The 20,305-nt window shown below is 43.1% G+C and overlaps 1 protein-coding gene across 1 annotated transcript in view; it reads left to right on the top strand.

The window, feature by feature from the left end:
* Positions 1–19,006, top strand: part of SLU7 (spliceosome associated SLU7) — a 33,481-nt gene extending 14,475 nt beyond the window's left edge. Inside the window, exons 7-16 of the mRNA XM_084838597.1 lie at positions 1,482–1,529; positions 2,037–2,168; positions 7,698–7,795; positions 9,178–9,245; positions 10,163–10,302; positions 10,806–10,967; positions 14,440–14,544; positions 14,660–14,731; positions 15,268–15,375; positions 16,231–19,006. Of these exons, the coding sequence (XP_084694723.1) occupies positions 1,482–1,529; positions 2,037–2,168; positions 7,698–7,795; positions 9,178–9,245; positions 10,163–10,302; positions 10,806–10,967; positions 14,440–14,544; positions 14,660–14,731; positions 15,268–15,375; positions 16,231–16,410 (1,113 nt within the window). The 3' untranslated portion in view covers positions 16,411–19,006. The remainder of the gene's footprint in view (positions 1–1,481; positions 1,530–2,036; positions 2,169–7,697; positions 7,796–9,177; positions 9,246–10,162; positions 10,303–10,805; positions 10,968–14,439; positions 14,545–14,659; positions 14,732–15,267; positions 15,376–16,230) is intronic.
* Positions 19,007–20,305: the final 1,299 nt, after the last annotated feature.

Below are 20,305 nucleotides of genomic sequence, written 5' to 3'. Positions count from 1 at the left end.
CCCATCAGACCATTGCTTCCCTTTGTGAAAAGGCAGGAGGCTCCCTGTCTCCCTCTCTGCCTGCATAGGGTTCTGGTGTTTTTTTCTCCAGCCTGCCCCATCACAGCCGCTTTCCCAGGAGGTGGGCAGAGCGCTTACAGCCTACAAGCTCAGCTGCTGCTCACAGGAATGGCAGAATGAATGACTGCTGGGACAACTGGAGGAGATGTGGCCTGGGCAAGGAGGAGTGTGGTCTTGGAAGGGTGCTGCAGTTCTCGCTTCACACTGCAGTCCAAAGGTTTCCCACTCCTGCTTTAAGGGTTAGGCTTCATTTCACACATTTGAACTCTGCTTCTGTGCTATAAGCAAGGTTGGTTCAGACATCAGTGGCAGGACTTCCTCTTGGAATAGCTCCAGAACTAGGGCTAGTTTACTAGGCGACCACTTGATCTCTCCTGACATCTTTGGGTACAGGCATCACATGGAGAAGTGTATTCCATGAACTGGAATGGCAATTTCCATGATGGTGCTGTCTGAAAAAAGTGCTGCCACAATCTCAAAAATCAAAAGCGTGGGAAGACAAAGTCAAACCATTTGTCCATCTAATGTAGCATTATCTTCACTGGCTCCAGGGTCTCAGGCAGAGAGAGGACTTCCATGCCATCTTTTTAACTGGTGAAGCTGGGAATTGAATATAAGAGCTTCTGCATGCAAAGCAAGTGCTCTGCTACTGAGTTGTGGCCCCTCCCCCAAACAAGCTGGCTCTTTTTCTTTTGTTGTGCCTTTGCCATTTGTATTTCCAGCCACCATGATATACTGGATCATACTGCACAACCAGTCTGCATTGGGATTCCACATGACCTGACTGTAAGTCACAGGAAAATGTGGTAATCCGAGTCTACCATCATTTGGTTCCACTCTTTATATCCCGTCAAATAGCTGTTTGTTTTAAAAGATAGCATTAGAAATAAATTATCATTTTAACTGTCTCATTAGAATTATACATTAACCGTCACTGGCATTTGTTACTATTCCATAGTTTGGGGAAAATATTCATATTTTGGGACTTCGTTGTGAAGGGGTTTGATCAGAGGTGAATGTGTGTATACTTTTCGTAAGTTTCTTTCTAATTTCTGTGGTTTGAGAAACTCAGCCACGTGAAAATCTGACCATCACAGGCTCTTTTTCTTTGGAATACCTTTCACAATTAAGGATGCATTCCTATGCATGTTTAGACAGAAAAATGTCCTACAACTCCCAGCATTCCCCAGCCAGCATGGAGTTGTAGAACTTTTTTCTGCCTAACCATTCATAGGATTGCTCCTTAAAATGACTTGCAGGGTAGTAACCTGTCTTGCTGTAGCTTTTAAATTTCAGTGGGTATCTTTTCCTTTTAAACTGCACCTTTACTTCTCATGAAACTCATTCTTCCTCATTCCTCCCACCCCAACTCTGCTATGCAGCTTTGTGTACTGTGCTGATACTGTTTTTTCTTTGTACAGAACTCCCCACGACATCGATGGGGAGAAGAGGAACCAAATTCACAAACGGTGAGAAACGTCTCCAAAAAATTCCACAGAAGGCTTCTAATCCAATGGAGCATTTCTACTAGCAGCATGGGGGAGGAGGCAGCGTTTACCAATTCCACCCTCCCCCTGCAGTTCCATATGTCCCCCAAACATCTATTCTAAAGGGTTGAGAGCAGTGGAGGAGTGGTGCTTGGGGCTGGAACGGGGAGGTGAAATCACCACCTCCCCTTTCTACCAGTGCAAGCTTTCTGAGCTGAACTCTGCTCGAGGGATTCTCCTGCTGACAGAATAAAATGTCAGATCCAACCCAGTGTTTATATTGTGTATAAGTAATGCATTCAGACTCACAATTCTAGTTTTATTTACACAGTACATAAGCAGTTAAATTAAGACTGCCACTAATAAAATTGTATGATGATGATTAATTATTACTGGAATGTTCAACTAAAAGCGCTCACATACTAGGTTAATTGTGCAAATGAGTTCTCGTCTACTGCTGGTTTGCTTAATATCTCACTGTATTTTCAGGAAAGAGATCATAACAGTGAAGATGAAGATGAAGACAAATATGCAGATGACATTGATATGCCTGGACAGAATTTTGACTCCAAAAGGCGCATTACAGTCCGAAACCTGCGTATTCGGGAGGATATTGCTAAAGTAAGGAGATACGCGTGAAGCATTGTCATGGTATAGCTACCCTTCTCCATGTAGTTCTGATGCACTAAGAAAGGGCCACAACTTTCTTCTATTTCTCTTAATTCCAACCTCTAATTACTGTCTTGTGTGACCAATAATCTCCTCTCTAAATTTTCCCATCCTTTCGTTGTTGTTGTTCAGTCGTTAAGTCGTGTCCAACTCTTCGTGACCCCATGGACCATAGCATGCCAGGCCTTCCTGTCCTGCGCAATCTCTCAGAGTGTGCTCAAGTTCATATTCATTGCATCGGTGATGCTGTCTAGCCATCACATCCTCTGCCATCCCCTTCTCCTTTTGCCTTCAATCTTATTTTATTTATTTATTTATTTAATTTCATTTCTATACCGCCCAATAGCCGAAGCTCTTTGGGCGGTTCACAAAAATTAAAACGAAACAACACACAATAAAACAATTTAAAATATATAGAACATTAAAACCACAATATAACAATACAACCACAATAAAACCTAGCAGCAGTTTTTGTTCAGTCGTGTCCGACTCTTCGTGACCCCAGTACAGGAGTTTAAAATACAGATTTAAAACAGCAAAGATAAAAATTTAGAAAGCTAAAATGCTAAAATGCCTGGGAAAACAAAAAGGTCTTTACCTGGCGCCGAAAGGAGTACAATGTAGGCGCCAGGCAAACCTCACTAGGGAGCTCATTCCAGAGCCGGGGTGCCACAACAGAAAAAGCCCTCCTCCTAGTAGCCACCCGCCTCACTTCCTTTGGCAGGGGCTCACGGAGAAGGGCCACTGATGATGATCTTAAGGTCCGGGCAGGCACATATGGGAGGAGGCAATCCTTCAGGTAACCTGGTCCCAAGCCGTTAAGGGCTTTGAATGTTAACACCAGCACTTTGAATCGGGCCCGGAAATGGACTGGCAGCCAGTCCAGCTGGAAAAGTACTGGCATAATATGAGCTCGCAGGCCAGTCCCTGTTAACAATCTTGCTGCCCTATTTTGGACCAGCTGAAGTTTCCGGACCGTTTTCAAAGGCAGCCCCAAGTATAACGCATTGCAGTAATCCAGACGCGAAGTTATCAGAGCATGGATAACAGTAGCTAGGCTATCTCCGTCCAGATAAGGGCGTAGTTGGTATACCAGCCTAAGCTGATAAGAAGTGCTCCGTGCCACTGAGTTCACCTGTGCCTCAAGTGACAGTTCTGGATCCAAGAGCACCCCCAAACTATGAACCTGATCCTTTAGGGGGAGTGCAACCCCCTCCAGAACAGGTTGAATATCACCTAGCCGGGCAGACGAACCACCCACCAACAGTACCTCCGTCTTGTCTGTATTGAGTTTCAGTTTATTAGCCCTCATCCAGTCCATTACCATGCCCAGGCACTGATTCAGAACAGCCACTGCCTCACCTGGTTTTGATGAGAAACAGGGGTAGACCTGGGTGTCATCTGCATATTTATGGCACCTCAGTCCACACCTCCGGATAACCTCCCCCAGCCGTTTCATGTAGATGTTAAACAGCATGGGGGATAAAATAGAGCCCTGTGGAACCCCATGGCACAATTGCCATGGCACAGAGCAATAATCCCCCAGCACCACCTTCTGGAATCGGCCATCCAAGTAGGAGCAGAACCACTGTATTGCAGTGCCTCCAACTCCTAACCCAGACAGCCTATCCAGAAAGATACCATGGTCGATGGTATCGAAAGCCGCTGAGAGGTCCAGGAGAATCAACAGGGTCGCACTCCCCCTGTCCCTCTCCCGGCAGAGGTCATCCCACAGGGCGACCAAGGCAGTTTCCGTTCCAAAACCAGGCCTGAAGCCCGATTGAAATGGATCTAGATAATCCATTTCATTCAAGAGTGCCTGGAGCTGTCCTACAATCCTATCTTTCCCAGATATCTGTCCTATCTTTCCCAGCATCAGGGTCTTTTCCAGTGAATTTTCTCTTCGCATTAGGTGACCAAAATATTTGAGCTTCCGCTTCAGTATCTGTCCTTCCAATGAGCACTCAGGGTTGATTTCCTTTAGGATTGACTGATTTGACCTCCTTGCAGTCCAAAGGACTCGTAAGAGTCTTCTCCAGCACCACAGTTCGAAAGCATCAATTCTTCGGCGCTCAGCCTTCCTTATAGTCCAGCTCTCACAGCCATACATTATTACTGGGAAAAGCATAGCTTTGATTATACAAACCTTTGTCGGCAAGGTGATGTCTCTGCTTCTTACTATGCTGTCTAGATGTGCCATAGCTTTCCTCCCAAGGAGCAAGCGTCTTTTAATTTCATGGCTACACTCACCGTCTGCGGTGATCTTGGAGCCCAAGAAAATAAAATCTGTCACTGCTTCCATTTCTTCCCCTTCTATATGCCAGGAAGTGATGGGGCCAGATGCCATGATCTTAGTTTTTTTAATGTTGAGTTTCAAACCAGCTTTTGCACTCTCCACTTTCACCCTCAACAAGAGGCTCTTTAGATCCTCTTCGCTTTCTGCCATTAGAGTGGTATCGTCTGCGTATCTGAGGTTGTTGATAATTCTCCCGGCAGTCTTAATTCTGACCTGTGATTCATCCAACCTGGCGTTTCTCATGATGTACTCTGCATATAAGTTAAATAAGCAGGGCGACAATATGCAGCCTTGTCATACTCCTTTCCCAATTTTGAACCAATCGGTTGTTCCATGTCCGGTTCTTACTGTTGCTTCTTGACCCTTGTACAGGTTTCTCAGGAGACAGGTAAGGTGTTCTGGTACTCCCATCTCTTTAAGAATTTGCCACAGTTTGTTGTGATCCACACAATCAAAGGCTTTAGTGTAGTCAATGAAGCAGAAATAGACGTTTTTCTGGAATTCTCTTGCTTTCTCCATGATCCAGCAAATGTTGGCTGGATCTCTAGTTCCTCTGCCTCTTCGAAACCCAGCTTGTACTTCCGGTAGTTCTCGGTTCACATACTGCTGAAGCCTAGCTTGTAGGATTTTGAGCATAACCTTGCTGGCATGTGAAATGGGCGCAGTTGTGCGGTAGTTTGAACGCTCTTTGGCGTTGCCCTTCTTTGGAATTGGAATGTGAACTGAACTTTTCTAGTCTTGTGGCCACTGTTGAGTGTTCCAGATTTGTTGGCATATTGAGTGCAGCACTTTAACAACATCATCTTTTAGGATTTTAAATAGCTCAGCTGGAATACTGTCATCTCCGCTAGCTTTGTTGTTAGTAATGCTTCCTAAGGCCCACTTGACTTCACTCTCTAGGATGTCCGGCTCAAGTTCAGTGACCGCACTATCATGGCTATCAGGGACATTCAGATCTTTCCTGTATAGATCTTCTGTGTATTCTTTCCACCTCTTCTTAATCTCATCTGCTTCTGTTAGGTCCCTGCCTTCTTTGTCCTTGATCATGCCCGTCTTTGCACAAAACATTCCCTTGAGATCTCTGATTTTCTTGAAAAGATCTCTAGTCTTTCCCATTTTATTGTTTTCCTCCATTTCTTTGCATTGTTCATTTAAGAAGGCCTTCTTGTCTCTCACTGCTATTCTCTGGAACCCTGCATTCAGTTCCAGAGAATATCTTCCCCTTTCTCCCTTGCTTTTCGCTTCCCTTCTTTCCTCAGCTACTTGTAAAGCCTCATCAGACAGCCATGTGGCTTTCTTGCATTTCTTTTTCTTTGGGATGGATTTAGTTGCTTCTTCCTGAACTGTGTCACGGACCTCCGTCCATAGTTCCTCAGGCACTCTGTCTATCAGGTCTAATCCCTGAAATCTATTCCTCACCTCCACTGTATATTCATCAGGGATATGATTTAGGTCATACCTGAATGGTTTAGTGGTTTTCCTGACGTTCTTCAATTTAAGCTGAAATTTTGCAAGAAGCAGCTCATGATCTGAGCCACAATCAGCTCCAGGTCTTGTTTTGACTGACTGTATGGAGCTTCTCCATCTTTGGCTGCAAAGGACATAATCAATCTGATTTCGATATTAACCATCTGGTGATGTCCATGTGTAGAGTCGCCTCATGTGCTGTTGGAAAAGAGTGTTTGCTATGATCAGCGTGTTCTCTTGGCAAAACTCTATTAGCCTTTGTCCTGCTTCATTTTGTACACCAAGGCTATGCTTGCCTGTTATCCCGGTGATTTCTTGACTTCCTACTTTAGCATTCCAATCCCCCATGATGAAGAGGACATCTTTTTTTGGTGTTAGTTCTAGAAGGTGTTGCAAGTCTTCATAGAACCGATCAACCTCAGCTTCTTCGGCCTCAGTGGTTGGGGCATAGACTTGAATTACTGTGATGTTGAATGGTTTGCCTTGGATTCGTACTGAGATCATTCTTTCGTTTTTGAGATTGTACCCCAATACTGCTTTTCCCACCCTTTTGTTGACTATGAGTGCTACTCCATTTCTTCTAAGGGATTCTTGCCCACAGTAGTAGTTATAATGGTCACCTGAATTAAATTTGCCCATGCCTGTCCATTTTAGTTGGCTGGTTCCCAAGATGTCGATGTTCAGTCTTGCCATCTCATGTTTGACCACCTCCAGCTTACCTTGATTCATTGATCTTACATACCAGGTTCCTAAACAATATTGTTCTGTACAGCATCGGATTTTCTTTTCACCACCAGACACATCCACAGCTGTGTGTCCTTTCGGCTTTGGCCCAGCCGCTTCACTCTTTCTGGCGCTACTTGGAAATTCCCTCTGCTCTTCCCCAGTAGTATATTGGACACCTTCCGACCTGAGGGGCTCATCATCCAGCGTCATATCTTTTAGCCTTGTGATACGTTCCATGGGGTTTTCTTGGCAAGAATACTGGAGTGGGTTGCCATTTCCTTCTCCAGTGGACCACATTTTGTCAGAACTCTCCACCATGACCTGTCCATCTTGGGTGGCCCTGCACGGCATAGCTTATGGCTTCACTGAGTTACGCAAGCCCCTTCGCCACAACAAGGCAGTGATCCATGAAGGGGTCCCATCCTTAGCTACAGACATTATTTGCTAGTGAGGTACAAAAATTCATTAGAAATATTTTATGTAAAAATTGGGGATGTGCACTGAAGACAAGATTCAGTTTGGATCCTACTTCAGAAAGGGCCCCAATTTGGCTTGGGCCACTCATGAACCATACACCAGAATTTTCAGGAATTATGGTTTATGGTAACATCTGAACATAACCATTGTCTTTTTTGAGAGGCCAGCTGCCTTCTCTGTTGCAGCTGCTTTCTCTTTCTTCAGCATGACATAACTTTCTAAAAGTTCATGGATGGGGACTGGTGATAGTGTAGTGATGAGTGACGGGATTGGAGTGCATCCAGCTTGGGTGAGCTGAATTCATGTCAGGGTATATGATGACTTTCTGACCTATAGGAAGTATAGGTGTATTTTTTGAAGGGAAATTGGCGACTTTTTTTTTTTTTTGGAAGCCTCACTTCAAGTGAGGTATGCTTTCCAGATAGCAGCATTATGCAGAGATGTATGAAGACATTAAGGTGACTCTGTAAATATCTGGACTGGTGTTTCAAGTCGATATTCTCATGTCTCTTCAGTACTTGAGGAATCTAGACCCCAATTCTGCATACTACGATCCCAAAACCAGAGCAATGAGAGAGAATCCATATGCCAATGCTGGAAAGAATCCAGATGAGTAAGTCTGACACCAACTTGTTTCAATGCTCTAAGTATGTTACTTTGTGCATCCTTGCTGACTTGAAGATTTTGCTACCAGTGAACCAGTACACAACAGTGGAAGTTGAGAGGTGCTGTCTTGAGTACTAATTTAATACTGCAAATTTGTTGGAAGAAACTTGACTGACTCCCTAAGTATCTCTTTGCAAATATTCTTTAGAGGAATGATTTTGTCCTTTATGTACTGGAATAACATATGCTGCACTGACATCCACACGGCAGCTCACCAGGACCAAGCCCTCTGGGACCTCTGGCAAGAAGGATGCCTAGCATCCCACATCCCCTTCCTCCAAGCTCTCACTTGCACTGAGGTAAGGAGAAGATAAGGAACTGCAGAAGTCTCTCTGCTGCTTAGATTAGGGAGACCTGAGAGCAGGTGAGATAAGACCTTGCCCCTCTCGTCCTCTGCACATGCTGGAGGCCCCATGGAAAAGCAGAGGTTTCTCTTTGAGCTGTAGTTGGGAGAAGGTAAGAGAGCAGAAGTCTCTTATGCCATTCCTTATCCAAAGCTCAGGACTGCTGAGAGAAAGTCCTGCCTCCAAGTCCTCTGGCAGACTCAGAGGACTCAAGGGAGGGGAGAGGACTGATGGTGTGCACAGATGGAGGCTGCCTAGTAAGCCGCCAATATATGTGGATCCCAGATAGTGCGTTCTAAATGTCTAACGTTTCTGTAGCTGTGTTCCCTATCTGAAAACATTTAACTGTCAGGGAACAATCATGGCAAATGTGAACATTTCTTCTGTTCCTTGTGTGATAGTTCATGGAGGAGAGTTCTATTGCAGGAGGCTGGCAATACATTTCGCATGCATGGTTTTTATCTGAATGTTGTTTCTCAAACTACATTTTGGCAATGGATGATGATGTCAAGGCAGATTGAATTTTACAGATCTTTGGGGAGCCAGTCACTTATGTTGCTCATTATGGCAAGACATTTTCACATCTTTACATACATGGGAACAGCTCTTTTAGTCAAATGCAGCATGAGAAGTAATGCTGAGTTCCAGTGTCATTAATGAGCAAGAATGAACTCCTACTGTAATGCCATAAATGAATGAAACCACTCTTATACTTTGGCCCAGTTTGCACACAACGACAACCCTGCATTTTTTAAAACCCTGGCTTGTTGTGAACTAGTAAGTGTGCTAGTTCACACTGCTGAATTGTTCCTGATGTGTGTGGGAGAGGCTAAACAACCCAGGGACACTCCAGGGTTTTATAAAACCCTGAGTGGTTGTTATGTGTGAACTGGGCCTTTCTGTGCATTTGCTTTACAAGTGTCTGTTTAAATTAATAGTTGCAGCCTGGTTACTTACAAAGCCAAATGCTGTCGTTTTCCTACAGAGTCAGTTATGCAGGGGACAACTTTGTTCGTTACACAGGGGCTACCATTTCTATGGCACAAACTCAGCGTGAGTACTAAATCCATCAGGCTAATGTGTTTTCTAGTGGCGCCACCCATTCTTAAAGAAATGCACTGTAAATGTCATTAACTTTTTTAGACAAAAAAAAAACATACCCAGCTTACTGTTAGTTAAGGGCAATGTCGCCTTTGGACATGCGAGTGTCTAACTAGAGGGAGAGGATACGAAAGCAGTGGGTACCTTCCGGTGGCATCCCCCAAGATATGCCAGAAAAGCTTGGATTTTTAAAAGGACTCTACATGCATGACTCCCCTGCCTTTAAGTAAAAAACCAACCAAGCAAACTGCCACATGCCAAGGGCTGTGTCTGCATATTCCCACATAATGCCAAAGGAACATTGGCTACAACGAGCAGCATGCAGTTGTGTGAGTTCTCAACCTGTTTGGGCTGGGAGTTAGGCAGAAGTGCAGCAAGCAGATTGTTGATTGCGTCCCTTGAGCATGGGGCATTAAGTGAAGGTGGGACTCCAATGATCCATGTGTCCCCCAAGCCCAATTCTCCCTCTCCACTCAGGTTCTTAGAGTGGAATTAGCTTTGTAAATGTGCATCCTCCAAGCTGATTCATTCTTCCCTCTATCCCCCTTTCTTCCCTCTATCAGTGTCCCAGGTTGAGCAGATGGGCAGTGGACCAGCAGCGGTGGCTGTCCTTGGAGCTGGCTCCATGGAGCCAAGCCCAGAGAGATTCATGATAGCTGTATCCCCAGCTGGCTCTGTAGGGCTTGGAAGCAGTGGGAATAGAAGGGAAGGGTCAAAGAAGGGGAAACCTCCTTCTTTCAGCTTTGCCTTTTTTTTTTTTGCTCCCTCCACAATTTTTTTTGTTTGGTTTCGATTTAGAAAAAGCTGATGAACAGCTTGAAATTCATACATCAGAAAAATTGAAAATGTTCTCTTTTTTATCTCTACAGTATTTGCTTGGGAGGCTTATGAAAAAGGCTCTGAAGTTCATCTTCAGGCAGATCCTACAAAGCTTGAACTCTTGTACAAATCCTTCAAAGTGAAAAAAGAAGACTTTAAGGAGCAGCAGAAAGAGAGCATCCTAGAGAAGGTAACGAAGGCCACTTGGTTACCTTGGGAATGTTCTTTTTAAAAAAATCTTTTTACCATTGTAGGTTTAAAACAAAAAACCAGATAACAAACGTTTGTAAAACACTAGAAATTCACTTCACAAGTCAATTGGATTGGAGGGTGGGAATGGATTTATTGTCTAACTTTGCTGTGGCCTTATTTAAAAAAAAAAACCACCACTTACTCCTGGATTTTAATGTAGATTATTTTAGTGAGTAGAAATGTGAAACATTCATCAGTACACTCAGGCATATGAAGTGTGATCTCTTTAAAGGAGTACAGTCATAGAGAACCATAAATAAGATTTATCACAGTGGCTTGCAAAATACTATGGGTTGAATCCAACAGTAGTCCTACTTAGAATAGATCCCTTTCATTTCACTGGGTCTACTCTAAGTCGGACTAACACTGGATTCAACCCTAGATAGTTACATTTCAGAAAATCCTTCACTAAAGATTTTTCCAAACTTTATTTTCCTGTAGTATGGAGGACAAGAACATCTTGATGCCCCACCACCCGAATTATTGCTCGCTCAGACAGAAGATTATGTGGAATATTCTAGACACGGCACAGTTATTAAAGGTCAAGAGAAGGCTGTTGCTCGCTCTAAATATGAGGAAGACGTAATGGTCAACAATCATACTGTAAGCGCCTACCACAAGAAACTTTAGTAAAAATAAGGCTGTTCAAGTGCTCTAGATATTTTTCAATAAGGGTTCCACCACTCAGAATTATTCTGGACCATACTTGCCTTAAAATGCAAGCAGCCAAAAGTTGGACTGCATACAGCTCCTAGGTGTTAGTTGATCTCTATTATGCTCAAGCAGCCTTTTTTTAAGTTGCTGATTACAACTATTTATAATCCTCCTTGAAACTCAGGAAAGTGCACATAGTGTTTTATTTCTTTCCCCCCACCTCCTCATCTTCACAACAGTGCCATGAAGTGTGTTAGTCTGAGAGATGGCAGGTTACCCAGTGTCACCCAGTGAGTTGTCATGGCTGAGTGGGGAGGAAGCTGACAGGATGACTTTGGGCCGAAATCCACTCAATCTGGGTAAAATGTAAGAAAGTGAGAGATTAGTCTGTCAAGAGGAGGCAAAAATGTCTTCATACACGAAACAACCATGCATTCAAGGTAAACAATGGTTTCTAAAATGTGAAGGCCCTGATTTAGGTGGTGATTGTCATGACTAAGAGAGCAATCCTATGTCCCCTAAACAGTCTGGAGGGGGGCCATAGGATAATTCAGAGTCCTGGATCCAAGGTCGGAGACACTGCTCTGAACACAGATCCAGGAATCTATGCTCCCCTCCCCATGGCAGCCAGCATGAACCATGCCAGCTGCCTCTTTGAGGTCACAAAGGCAACCTTGGAGAGGGGGCAAAGGGGGTGTGCCGGTGGGAGGGGAGGGGACTGGGGAGCCAGGATACAACATATCCCCAGCCTCCTTCCTTCCTACTCCAACGTGCCCCAACTAGATGGGTGAAAAGGGCCATCTAGCCAAAATGCAGAGCAGGGAGGCAAAGGTCACCTCCACTGCACCTCCCACTCTGCACAGGATGCGCATAAGGCTGCCAAAGGATTGCGTCTTAAGCCCCATAAAAAGCAGTATGACATGGTGGTCATGACTAACTTCTTCCATTTGTTTCAGCTGGACTTAGTTTGGCTAGCTTTAGTGGGAGTGAGAGCTAAAGGTATTCTAGGAGGGATGCTTGACATTTATTTTGTTGGGCCAGCTTCTTCTAATGCTTTATGCTTCAAACATCTTCCATGAGAAATGTGTATAAAACAATGCAGAATGTTTATTGATTGAGATCTTGTAGGGAAAATGCCAGCGATTTTAAACAAGTGCTCGGAGGAACAGTTGGTTCAGCAAATTGCAGCAGTTTAACCTGCCAATCAGGGAGGGAGAGGGATCTAAAATGCCAAAACGGTTAGCAGCAAGTAAGAGAAGACATGTTTCAGTATAAAAGTGAAATGCTGTTGTAATGGTTTATACAAAATGTGATGAAGGCACAATCCAGCCAAAATGAAGCACTTTCATGGGCCATTAATTTCAGTAGCAGAACTAAGCACATACTTAAATCTCTTATTCAGATAAACCAGTGAGACTTAAAAGTGATTAACTTTGGTTAGCTTATATCCTAAGGTATTTACTTGCTTGTTTAAAGGAACACGTACTGGTGTTTTTCATATTAATACTGACTTGTGGCTCTTTTTGTAAAAAAATGGGGAGCAAAAAGGTGGAATAGAAATATTTATTCTTCAGTGCTTTAGTAATTTTTAATGGGGTCTCAATTAGAGATGTGAAGTCCTGGGGAAAACATGGAAAAATTGGGGGAAAAGTGTTTTTTTCCAAGGACCATTTTGGGTTGAACAGGTTTGGATTATGATTGTTTCTTTAAAATTGGAGGGAACAATCCTATCGAGAACAGCAGTCACCTCCGACCCCAGGGGCCCTATCACTGTAGGGCAGGAGGTGTGGTGAGGAGCAGATCTCCTCGCTCCCCCAGCCCTGCTTTTGCAGCGAGACAGCCTATTTTTCCTGTCTAGCCATGGGACCTCGGAGCGTGGGAAGCGGCGGCTGGGCAACACATAGGATGTGTTGTACCGGATTTCTGACTTCCCTGCCCCAGCCCGCCCCCGGGAACACCCCATTTTGTTGCTCCGCACTGCTCTAACGAGAGCAGAGCACAGGGCCGATCCGCACTGCCTACGAGGCACCGTGGGAGAGGGTGGGGGTTGGTTCTCCAGGAACCGACCTCGGAGCATGGGTCCGAGGTCCGTTCCTGGGAACCAGCCTATCCTATGGCCATCTAGCCGCTGACTAGCAGCCATGGGATTGTGCCCTAAGACAAGGTGTTTATGTATTGTTACCAAGCCTATACTCCTCTCCCCCTCAAATGATTTCTAAAAACTATATAATAACACTTTTATAGACAGACTAGAGATGTAAAATGTCTGGAAATAATGAAGCCATGGGGCGAAAGGTTTTTTAATCCTCTCTGTAAGATTCTCAGTATAGTTATTTCTTCCATTTCTTACTAAAATTATTGATCCGGTGTATCCTTTACTGATAGACATTTTGGGATATTCCAAGTTATGCTCAATTTCCCAACATGTGAATAGAGTCGCTATATCATAATATGGAAGAAAATGTACATTGACAGTTTTGGTTTTGTTCTACTGCGTCCTGTGTTTCTGGACTTGTCTTCCTCTGCCTCCAGTTCTTCCTGCTTCTTCTGGCTTCTAGGATGATTCAAAAGTTTCAGGGACTACTTGTGGAGGTTCCCTCTGGTGAGACATAAACTAGGAATCTAAAATATATTATGTATAACTTGGTTTGCTCGTAAAATTATTCATGTTTAGTATATTAAAATTTAGAAGAATAGTTTATTCAGACAATAATTACAAATTTACTGAGTTCACTTTTTAATATGATGATGATTTTATGAGCAACCCGCGTTATACATAATATAACTTTAGGAACATGAAGGCTGCTTTACGTCCCTAAAAAACCTTCCTCAACCTGGTGCCCTACAGATGTTTTGGGATACAGTGGCCAGCATCCCTGACCATTGGCCATCCTGCCTGAGGCTAATAGGTTGTGAAGTGCAAAATATCTGGAGGGCACCAGGTTGCGGAAGGCTGAACTAAAGCAACAGGGTAACTTTAGATCTGTAAAGAGTGCTTTAAAAATGTGTATTGTGTATTTTTTTATTTCCCCCCCTAATTTCAGGGAAGGAGGGGATCCAGGGAAAAACAGGGGAATGTTTTTTTCCCATGGCTTCAGAATGTCTGGAAATTTTACATCTCTAGTCATGTTCCAGGTTCTGGTTCTTATTTCAGCCCAGGCATGGAGATTTTTGGTAAACTCATTTTCATATCTAAAGGAATGATGGCATTACACTATGCTCCTGTCTAGGCTGAAGGATCTGACTTTAGTCATTTGAGTCCATTCCCTAAAGAGATTGAAATTCCATAGATTTTAGGGAAAGTGATGTTTCTCAAATTTACTGTATTTTCTTCTGAATAATGTTTATAAACTATACATCTTGCATCACAAGCCATTGTGGTGAGCAACTGATAGTTGTCTTCTTCTTTGTTCCCCTGCAGTGTATTTGGGGCTCCTATTGGAAAGAAGGCAAATGGGGATATAAATGCTGCTATTCATTTGTCAAGTATTCGTATTGCACAGGAGAAGCTGGAAAAGAAATTGCTGTAAGAACTGGTTTATTGACTAGAATCCCACTTCTACTTTAAATTTGTAAAACCAGGCTAATGTTTATCTCTTCTTGTGAAATCTGATTCTCTCACCTATTTCTGTTATCTACAGAATACTGATGAAGAATTGCCCAATGAAGTGCGTGAGGAAGAGTACATGACCAAACCCAAAACTCTCGTGGAGGCAAGTTGCCTTTTTTCCTGCCTACTTCCCTTACTAGAAAAGCCTGTTGGGTGTGCTGTTGTGTGTCAATGGGGAGAGATTATTCTAGCATATAGTTCACATATTTTATAGCTTTTGTAACATTTCATATCTCAGTATTCACAAGTACTTGGTACTCTGACATCCTAAATAATAGCTAGAAGGTATTGAATGTGAAATGCACCTTCTGTTAGCTTTATGATACAGCCAGCTTCTTTGCCTTCTTCATAATGCCTCCCCATTGCATTTGACCCATGATATCCTTCTGCAGACAGTGTGGTGTACCCATGGAGCTGTTCAGCTAGCATGGGGCTCAGCCATGTTGGGGGAAGCTGCATGCATGTGATGGGGATATGCATGCGCAGCTGTTTCCATCATGGTAGCAAAGAAGGAAATCTCTGGGTGTGTGGAACCTTCATGTGCACATAACAGCTCCCATATGTGAAATTGCCTTCAAATCTTCACATTATCTTCTGCCTTATCCACTGTATACTATTGCTCTTTCCCACCCTCAACAGATGCATCAAGAAAAACAAAAAGAGGAAAAGAAGAAGAAAAAGCATAAGAAGAGCACAAGTTCTGATAGTGAGGGAGAAGACAGGAAGAAACAAGAAAAATTGAAGAAGGTATGCTTCAAATAACCACCTGCCAACCGCATTTGTCTCATATCCCAGTGATTCTCAAAGTGCCTTCTTGGAGCGTGTCAGCCATGTGGAACACAAATCAGGGTAGGATAGGGCATCTGAGGTGCTATCTTCCTTCCCCAGCAACCAAGACCTGGGTAGATTGATTGCCCTCCACCACCCCTCCAGCAGTAGATCTTCTTTGATCCACATTGGATTTCTGGGGGTAACTGCTCCTTTTCTTGCCGAAGCACATTGACAGTAAGGAATTCGAGAGTTATGTTTCCTGGCTTAGGGGAGAGCCAAAGAGATCCTGTTCTGTTTCTCTTCTAATGCCAATGTGAGATTACTGCCACAATCTACAAATCCTTGCACGCAACAGAAAGCTGCATTCACATGACTGTGTGCAAGAATCTCTGTGCATTCACTTGTGAAATAGACTGTTGATGCTTGGTTAGGAGGCCCCAGAAGGTACAATGAGTTAAAAAAAAATGAAAACACTTCTAAATGCTATAATATGTCATATGTAGCAGGCAGGGACAGAAAGGAAGTGTATCATTTCTCTGTTCACAGCAGGTTTTTTAGTCAGTCCCATGTGGGTGAGTACTTGTGACATGGGAAACAGACTAATGGCTAGTGATTGATATCCCTTGGGCTAACTCCAAACCACAGCAAGCCACTTGACCTTAATGCTAACCACAACTCCCACTCCGTGTTCCATCTTGCCTGCCTGTCTGCCTTTCAGAGAAGCCTCACTCTCTCTATTGGTTGTTTCCATTTGCTTGCTAGCTTCTGTAAACAAATGTTTTAGCCCCAGGCTTAGTTATAACGCAATTATGGATTGTGCTTTCACTTCAGGCACTAAATGCAGAAGAAGCCCGTCTCCTTCATGTGAAAGAAATCATGCAGTTAGATGAGAGAAAGAGGCCATATAACAGCATGTATGAAAGTCGGGAACCAACAGAGGAGGAAATGGAGGCTTATCGAATGAAACGCCAGCGTCCAGATGATCCTATGGCCTCTTTCCTGGGGCAATAATTTTGGAGAATGAACTTGCAAGCCTGCAAGACTTGGATGTTGCATTTAGACTTTGTGACCAAGTGGACAAACTGCTGCCAGTTTCTTCTGTGTGTGTGTGTGTGTGTGTGTGTGTGTGTGTATACACATGCGTGCGCATACAACAATGTTTGGCCTGGAAAAAAAGTTCACAGAAGGTGTTTTATTTGTAAATACTTTAATGTTTTCTAGGCCTATGAGCTACACCTGCTGTTCTACAATGCCAAATAGATATATGAATTTATAAGGAGTTACTGTCAGTTTATTCAGAGGGCCAGCAGGTGTTGCATTAAACAAAAAAGATAGCAAGAGATTGGTAGCTTCTACTTGGCAAATATGTAAGAGTGCAGTAACCTACTTGTATGTATAGATTGTATTGAGTTAATGTAAAAGCTTTAAAGCTGCTAAATGGGCAAAAGTTATTTTTAGCAGAAGTTTATAGAATTTTACTCTTCTGAAACCTTGCTGTGGTTATAAGCTCTGCTGTTGACGGCTTCTCATCAGAACTGAATTTATCATTCCAAACGGCAATCTTGCATGTTCTGCTTTTATGGAATTAGAAATTTTGCCGTATTTTTATCCTTTCCAAAAGCATCTTAAAATAGCCTGGGAGTGTTCCAGTCGCTTCCTGTATCTATACCCTCCTGTGTGCAGAACACCACATGGGAAAGATGATTCCTCAACCACCAATTTTTTCCCTGCTTTCTCTTCACTATTACCCTATTTTACTGTGGGTGAGCTATAGGCCAAAGACACTAATAAATACTGTACTATCTTCCTCTTTTGACACAGCTGGGTTATGACTACCCTTTCTTCCGCTACACTCGAGAAACTTCCTGATTTCTCATGGATTTCCATGCAGCTGCTGGGTGCCTGTGTACATAAGAATGTATTTCCACAGCAGCCATGTATCGTGTACAAATGATCTTTTGGAATCTGAGTATCTTTTATAAGGATATAAATCCTTATATGGTTTTAGAGAAGCTCAAAACTGCAAGTACAATACTTTCAGCAAAAATACAGTTTTGTGACATCCAAAGACTAACATCTATTGTAGCATAAGCTTCCATGGATTAGAGCCCAATTCATTTGATGCATGAAGTGATACCCTCAGCTGAAAGAAATAGACACACATGCACGAGGGCATGGTGGAGGTCTACTGTAGAGGCAGAAGTTCATGAAAAGCAAGAGGTACAGTCTTTAAAAAGTTCAAGTTTATACAATAAGTAGTAATGGACATTCATAGTATAGTAATTGGTGATAATTGTTAAATTAATCACATAGTGGGGGAGAAACCCATGGTCTTTTTTAAACCCTAAATGAATAGAATCAAACTTGCTGATAACTGAGCATTTTGTTTTAAAGGTCTTTGTTGTTACTGTTAAAATAGTGCTTTTTAGGTCAGTAGCAGAGTGTCCCAAAATGTTTTAATGTTTCCTACTAACTTGCCACGTTTTTCATGTCAGACTTGTTTCTCTTACGACAACAGAAAGGCAGGTCCTGGGGTTTATCACGTTGGAGAATGAGCCCTTGGTGCTTTAACTGATATCCTGCATCATTTGCAGAAGTTCAGTTACAAAAGTGAAACAATTTGTATTCAAGCCCTGTAATTTTGAAGAGCTACTTTATCTTTTCCATTCTGTTATTCTAAGATTTTTGGATGCTATCAAGGATTGAGCCAAGAAAGAAAGAGTACAGTTCACACTTCCTAATACACCAATCGCTTGGTTTTGTGGGAAGGGGATACCAATCTAGCTTTGCTGACACAGGTAGAGAACTGGCATCTAAAACTTGAATATCTTCAGTTGCAAGAAAGCAAGAACACTGATACGTCCTGCTTCTTAGGGTCTGATAATGGGAGCCCAACTGTGATCTTATTTTCATATCCCCAAATGACACCTGTTCCACAATGCAAAACAAGTTGGCATGAATGTTTGCGTAGCTTGTGTATTTCTGTGATCCCATAGAACTTGTCTTTGCGCATTTATGCCATCAAAATCCAGAAAAGGCCTTTCTATCACTATACTGCCTCTCTAGTCTCTTGTCCCAAAATCCCATCACTAGTTTCTTCTGATGCTTCTACTTTCATAACCTAGCAGCTCAAGCAAGAGTCCTTTCTCCTAAATTGTTTCTTTCCCATTCTCTACAAATCAGCAACCAACCTGTTCTGAGTAGCCACTGTTTTCCCTGTTCCTTTTGCATCGAAATTCATACCCTTCTTAAATTATTCCCCTTTCTTTTTCATAGTACCAAAGTCTCCTCTCCCGATACCATTGCCAAAACATCAGTTCAAATAATATCGTCTGTTGCCCTGATTACTGCAAACCTCTTTCCTTTAACCTCCCTCTCCAAAATGGGAATTAGTTTTGAGTTTAGAGTTCAGTACAACCTTTGCTTTTAAAAAATGCAGAAGGGGCCAAGCGTGGGGAAACCGACTGCTCTCTTCTAGGCATAAATGTGAATCCTGTCATTATGTCTTCTTCTGGAAGGGCTAATTTATTTAAGTAAAATTGCACTGCCAGCTGTGCTGCACCAAAGCCTTATAAAATTTCGTAAATGAAAATGAGATTGCAAGTTTACAAAAGCGGTCTGGATCTATTTTTCCATATGTGAAATACATGCCAGTGGAAGGCTCACAGCCCCCAAAGTGTGTTATCTTGCCAATACGTTCCAAATAGGTCACAATGGAGATTGCCTCCTATTGTACGTATGTACTGCAACATGCTATCAGTACGTGATCGCTACAAAAGAGCTAGCACTAACTAGGAAGTGTGAAGCCGTTTTTTAAACCTTGCCTGCTCTTCCTCAAATATTGGTCTCTGCATGACTGAAATTCTTTTCGTAGGCCTGTTTAGTCTTTGTTAGGTCCTTATACCCTGCTTGGGTCTGCTTCAACTCTAGGAAAAATCATATAAAGGCTTTTAGCTGTAATAATAGTCTTGTCTAAATAGAGCAGCTAAAATCTGGCTACCAGCATGAAAGCAAATGTAGTTTAAGCTTGCCATTTTGTTTTGCTAATAGAAATAGTTTACAGTATATTCTCCCTAGGGATACTGCACAGACTATCCCAGGCTTCACAAGAGGCAAGGGCCAGCACAATATGTAGACTATTGCTGTTAACTAACAAATACAGCCTTGATGTTGCAGGCACAATTTGTGGATGCTGGAACAAAGGAGGCTGAGGGTTGGGCAAAGGGCAGGGCCAGATCAAGGTCATGATGGGCCCTGGGGCTAGTCGTCTGTGGTGGGCCCCCTATTCTACTTTTATACTGAACTTATGACCTTTGTGCATACACACAAACAGGCAGTCAGTAATATACAATGATGATGCAAAAACTTTTTTCACTATTTTAGGGTAAATCATGTTCTGTGCTTTCCTGGAAGCAAAAAATATCTTCCGAGAGAACTCAAATATAAACACAAGCTTCCCCCTTTTACAGCGCACAGACACAGAAAACATGTGTTTTCATGCACACTCAAGAGACAGCGTTGCTTGGGTTTGGACAATCGCAATAGGGAAAGAAGTAATTGTGGCTTCTCCACCTGCCCCCGGGTGTGCAATCACCATTTGCACAATCCCCCATGATGATGTGCAGATTGGTGTGTTGTCCAGCCTATGTGTGGTGCAGTACAACAAGGGTGGCTTTGTACCCACCCTAAACCCCACAACATGTAGAGGTTGTAGGGTGGGCACAAAGCCACATGGCCTGTGCCCAGTTTGGACAGCACACCAAACCACACTGCATCGCGGGGGTTATGCAAATGAAAGTCATGGGGGGTGGGGGGAGAAGCCATGATGGCATCTTCCCCTGTCACGATCATCTGAACACAGCCATTGCCAGGGGTTGGACAATTAGTTGTGCGTTATTTAACCCAT

This window comes from Heloderma suspectum, chromosome 2, assembly GCF_057233095.1.
Source record: "Heloderma suspectum isolate Gila_16-S chromosome 2, 16-S_ref, whole genome shotgun sequence".
Classification (NCBI taxonomy): Eukaryota; Metazoa; Chordata; class Lepidosauria; order Squamata; family Helodermatidae; genus Heloderma; species Heloderma suspectum.
Note: the sequence above shows the minus strand (reverse complement) of the source record. Positions and strands in the feature narration are given on the sequence as shown.